Below are 6,000 nucleotides of genomic sequence, written 5' to 3' on the forward strand. Positions count from 1 at the left end.
CCTTTCGTTTCGCGCTTGCCCCACATTTCCGGACCTTCTCTTTGGCCTTTTTGCCGTGTGTAAAGACGACCTTGTCCGACGACACGGGAGCCATGGTGTTGCGAGTTGAGTAATCTACAATCCGAATGTGATCTGATGCAGTCTACTACCCGAGAATAGCTATCGGAATGGGATTCTATTGCCCTCAAGTACGACAATACGGAATAGAGGCCATTATAGACTTTGTGTTGAGCTTCGAAGTGAGCCAATTCGATATCTTGTGGTTCGTAGACCGCAGCTGTTTGTTGATCCTGACCAACGTCTACTCTTTCTCAAACAGTTCGAGCAGCTACAAAGCAATGCATCTTGCTTGCCCCTGTGAAGCGATGAATTGTTCTTGATCATTCGACTTTGATTAGCCGGCTCATATGTGGACTTCAATCGAGAAAGCATTCAAGAGACACAACATGCTCTTGAAATTTACATTAGCAACTGCAAGATCCAAAACCTGCTGCCGAGCAGAGAAATATTCTGGACGTTTCAAAGGTGCTCCGACCGATGAAGATAACGATCTAATGCTTCGACTTCGCCTGATAATGCGTGGTGGCCAGATCATACCACATCGAAAAAGGCCAAACGCTGGTAAGCCCGCAATTGCACTATGCAGCCGCATCCGACCCTGGAATCCGGTCATGGTGGACAAAGAAACCGTCATCGCAGTTGATTTCTGATCTTTCTGCCGATCTTCTCCGGCAGAGTCATAAGCGGCCACACGCAAACTTCGAAATTGCCATGTTTGATGACGTCCAGGGCGTTTAGTGGGGATGGTAAACTAGCTGTACCTGGATTCGTCCAACGCATGGAGCCAAAATTGGCTTTCGGGTGTTCAAATTGATGGCCGATTGATTTCGGATGCTTAAGGATGTTTGCGCAGTTGTCGAGAAGCGACGTGGCACGATATGGAATCTCTGCACATCGTCTCCTTACTGATTTGTTCCTGGCATGCACACTTCACTCCAACAACTAGCATACATACGAGATGTATGTATCTGACCCTACACTTCTAGAAGCTAGCATGCCCCATTCACTGGCGAACCTCGCGGACAGTAAGACGGCAAGAAAGAAGAAGAAAAACATCTTCCAACTGACTTTACAGTACATACGGGACCAAAGATCAGCCAACAGCTCTTGGCATGATCAATTCTGCGACTAAGACAATCCAGAAACATTTACTTGATTCGGGAAGGAAGAGGCGGGTTAAGCTTGAGGCGAGTGCAGCAAGCACCGTTCGCAAAGGTTTGCTAGCCACGTCACTCAGAACAGCCAAAGGCTACCGAGTTTGCGACAAAACGAGAATGCAGAATGCTCCGACCAGAGAACAACACTGTGAAATAGATCTTTTCATGTCATCCCAAAATACCAACGACGTGTACATATAGGTTGGACTTCGAATGAGTCCATACAAATGATTTGAGATTAGATCGCAATCGGTTTCATCATGTATGAAACCTCGAGTACCAGTAGCCATCGCAACATCAAGTAATTATGTCCGCTCATTAGTACAATACATTGACACGAAGTACGGTCACTGCGGCCTTGTACTGCCCGGCTCAATGCTGCCAAATCTGATGAAAAAGGCTCTCAGGTCGGGGCGAAAGACAGCCCGTCAAACTCTCAGGATATGAGATCGAGCTACGCATCGGCCGGCCATAAGAAGGAGTGAACCTCGACAGTCAACGCTCGCCATATCACCTCCGAGACAAGAGTTCTCAAAAGCTAAGATCGATGCATTAGATAAATGAGGTTGTCACGAGATCAGCGCCAGCAGACTGGGTGGCTTGGCTCATTCCGCGAGATAGTCAAGAACAACATGAAAAGACATTCAAGTTCACGATACCTGAGACAAGAAGTGGTTTACAAAGTCGCTCGGCTTGGATCGATTCCATTCAGTAGCATCTCATTGCATGAGCTCGTTGTTGCACAAGGTGCACACCGGAAGCATTCGACACAGAAAACCTGCCTTTCTTACCTCACAATACCAAGCATCAGCTCTGCGGGCTGGCTTTCATATCCTGTGTCTCCCATACCCACCCGATGACGACATGCCTGCGTTGTAATAGACGTGTTCATCAATATCACGAACCCAAGCGCAGAGTAAGGTTGCCCGTCTTAGAACGCCTTGGTCCTTCAAAGAGACTAGCCCAATGATGACCCTCAGGGGCAATCGTAATTTAACAATAGGTTCACCAGGATCACGCATGGATTGGCGGATATCAGCGTTATTAAATCGTGTCATAACCGGTCAATCGAGTTCGCAAGGGGGTGGTTGAAAATTTCAACGTTGGCACCAAATAGGGATACGTGGTCGAGGCGAACACATATAAAGACCCCGAAATTGTCGACACAAGATCTTGAGGAATAATCGTCAACACTTACACAGCAAAACGAAGCATCGCGGCAATAAAGAAATGGGTATCGCCGACAATCTCGAGACGAACGCAGATCAAGGTCGCGGGGCGTACGATACCACAGGCGTTCCGAAACCACCTCCCCGTCCAAAGCCGAGGTAGAAAACGACAAGGTCCGTTTCACGGAAGTCTTATATTTACACCTTCTCACAATGTAAATCACAGCGCAAGCTCACTTTTGGATACACGAGAGCAGATACGACATCGTAAGCGATAGTCTTAGGCCATACGGCGGTGGGTTGAGCCGCGACAGAGAAGAAGCTTGGGTTTGGAGTGTTGGTAGCAAGTTTTGCAAAGACAACATAGAGAGAAATCCATCAATCATTTCCCTTACGTACAAAAAGCAGGCAATTGATAAATGCTACTTGATGCCTGACTTCGCTGCGCGCCATCCTGAAAGTTAATCAGTCTGATCAGTCTTTTGGATTTGGTGCGTTTAAAAAACTTGTATTTCCCTCGGGCTTGCCCTTGAGCACTGGTTTCTCAGATGTGATGGAGCTTCACAGAGGATGGAACAACGCTTGCAGGGCCTGGAAAAGGGAAACGAAGTCACTCAATCAAGACTTTTGTGGTGCCGCCGTCAACATCCTTCTGAACAGTAGATAAGTCGATCTGGGTGGTCATCTAACATTCAATGGGTTAAAGTAAACGAACAGCCTTCACCCCACCTGATATCGCACGATGGATGCAGTATACCAATACGAAAGATCTAATTGCGCACCAAGAGAAAATATCTCGCACCTCTTATTGGACCAAGCCAAAGAACGCGTCCACCCTACATAATGTCAATCACTTCCCCTCTTGCGTGCGCTTCTGGTCTTCGTGGTCGCTGGAAAGCGGCAAGTGGGTCTAGCAAAACCGGTCCCATACGTATACACCGAGGAAGAAGATGAAAAAGGCTGCAAGGTGGTCACAGCCGGCGCCATGTGAACTGGTTGCGCTGACGGGGATCGCCGAGGTCGTGTGCGCCGTCGGTCTATGGTAGGTCCACGACGGTTGAACATCACCACCAGACGTCGCTGTAACAAGACTGATCGCGGTGCTGATGCTCGATGTATTGTGGTCGATAGTAGTGTTCCAGAATCTATGGGAGGATTCCAGCCTGTTGGGAAGTGCAGTTGTATGAGTTGCAGTCGTATGAGCTGCAGTCGTTTGAGCTGCAGTCGTATGAGTTGCAGTCGCATGAGTTGCAGTCGAGGTTGACACGTCCCCTTCCATGGCACAAGTGCATATTTGAGGAAGCTCAGTCACCGTGCTTGAGGGCGACTGAACGGTACCGACTGTAGGGGGAGTAGTGTACAGATTGGCAAACGCCCAGATCTCCATGGTGACGTTCAGTGCGTGACTTGGTGCGACGTATACGCAAGGCTGCAAAGGGACTCATGGACCATCCTGTTATATACAGCATTCGTGACCTGACGCCAAAACTGGCTGTCGACCTACTATTGGCTTACTACGAGGGCTTATCTACCTCAAGAGTTAAAGCTGATGAGATTGCTGTCAAATACGGCTGATGTGGCCAGCATTTTGAACATAAACAGTCCCGGTATCTTGAGGCCGAGAGAATCTTCGGTTTCTCCATCTCGCAACTTCGAAAAATGACAACACCATCTCCGCCAGATCCCCCTCTAGTGCGGGACGAACAAGCACTTATCGATGCTTGTGCCTATGCGAACGTTTTGCTTTCTCCCGCAAGTGTGTTCTCGAAGTCTACGTCACCAACATATCCACGGAGGTCTCCCGGACCTACTATACCTCAACTAAGGCTGGAAGAAGCGAACGAACTTGAGAACAGCAATGTCATAGAAAGCCGTCCTTCACCGTTTCGCCCAGAGAGCATGTTTTACCCTGTCAACACAACATTGTTGTCAAGCCAGATAATTAGTCTCAGAGACTTGGAAATTAAACCAGGTCCGAGCCGGGCTTCAGGTGTCAAAATTCGTACAGGGCGGACGAAGCAAACAAATCGTCGCAAAGTAGCTCAGCCTTGATGTCAAAAGTCATGATTTCTCACAATCATCATCAGTCTCTGAGGGCTGAGGTCACTATAGCACGGATGGTCTGGGACCTAGAAGGGAGACGGCGACATGCAACTAAGAAATGTGCGTCTTGAGAGAATGAGTGTAGTTTACTAAAGCCCAAAGAGAGGCTATACGGACTTTTGCACATTCTTCAGCATATTCATAGCCATGCTTTCGTCTGCCATTGACATGAAATACGAGATACCGAGGATGTTGCAATGCGGCTCCGGGCCGCTTGATACACAACGAAGAACTCTTTTTGTGATGTAAGCTAAGTAACCACATGCAGACCTTCAATTTGGCGGCCACTGGAAAACAGGTGGGCAACTCCAAACGCCAAGATAGACACCCACCACACGACCATCCTCCGCCGCGAAATAGCACACCATTCTACCATTGACGAGCTCTGTGACGAGTCTGCCATGCGTCACCCAGCTGAATGTGGCCCCAGGCGTGATCGGCTCGTGCTGAACGGAAACGCCGGAATTACCCTTCTGCCTGGTTTTGCTGGCAAGAAGTCAGACTTCAGGTATGTGAAAGGAGCTAGATCAGAAGCGTACCGTGAACGGCCCATACCAGACGGATTTCTCCTCTCGCTTGTGGCGGAAGCAGGAAGTCCCAGATTCTTTTGCCGTTCGTGTGCTTCCGTCTCAGCTCGTTAAGCCCCCGCCATCGACCCAAAAAGGCGTTCAAATGCCACGAAACTCGGTCCTTGGCAAAGAGTCCTCCACGTACTTAAGTTTGCTTCCTCGGGTAATAGGCTCCTCGGATCGTAGGCTTGTGCTGTATAATCGTGACGAAATTGTGAATATGTACGGTACTATGTAGCGAACCTTTATCAGTGATGTTCCGTCTTGAGGCGGATAAAGTGGTTGTAGTCATGGCTGGCCAGTGCAAGAATTCTCCTGAAATGGATGCATGGTAAATACTGGCCAAACATCAAGTTCCATCGTTGTCGCTGCGTGGTTGCACGTGTGTCGAACTGATTCTGCGCGACTGTTCGGGGAACAATCTGGACAGTGGAGGGAACCTTGTCGTGATGTGTTGTTACAGGCCAAGCGGACCTGTGGCTAAGGCGACGCGCCGCTTCATACGTTGACTTTCTTACCCACATCGACGGCCTGGAAGCAGACACGGTCCGAAGCTCCACTTGGCATGTCAAGTTCTAGAACGTTACAGAGCCGCTCCCAACGATATCCGTTGGCGCTTCCCAGTCTAAATTGGCTCCAGATTGGTCCGCCTCATGCTGTGTTGGTCTGAGCGCAATTGCCCCACTACCCGAGGAAACAGATCCTCCTCTCTCTGGCCCGTGGCCACAAATCGACCTATCAAAATGGCTTGAGAGCAGGTATTGAACGTGGCGTGTTTTAGACCCTTCCGACCATGTACCCCGTCATGAGCAAGGCTGCTCAAGAAATGACATAAGCCCTTCGGACGCACGAACACACCGAATCAACTGATAGGACGGGAATTGCACCTCAGCAGCATATACTGCCATCACAACCATCTACAAGACCTAGTGAGGCATTCCT

At 49.1% G+C, this 6,000-nt stretch overlaps 1 protein-coding gene across 1 annotated transcript; it reads right to left on the bottom strand.

Annotated features, from left to right (window-relative positions):
- Positions 1-3,296: 3,296 nt before the first annotated feature.
- On the bottom strand, positions 3,297-3,773 carry CABS01_16889 (uncharacterized protein; the record flags this gene model as incomplete). Its single annotated transcript, XM_060550218.1, has 1 exon — positions 3,297-3,773. The coding sequence occupies one exon, from the start codon at positions 3,771-3,773 to the stop codon at positions 3,297-3,299; it is 477 nt and encodes a 158-aa protein (XP_060401836.1).
- Positions 3,774-6,000: the final 2,227 nt, after the last annotated feature.

The sequence above is a fragment of the Colletotrichum abscissum genome (genome assembly GCF_030869225.1).
Source record: "Colletotrichum abscissum strain IMI 504890 chromosome Unknown Scaffold_191.1, whole genome shotgun sequence".
Taxonomy (NCBI): domain Eukaryota; kingdom Fungi; phylum Ascomycota; class Sordariomycetes; order Glomerellales; family Glomerellaceae; genus Colletotrichum; species Colletotrichum abscissum.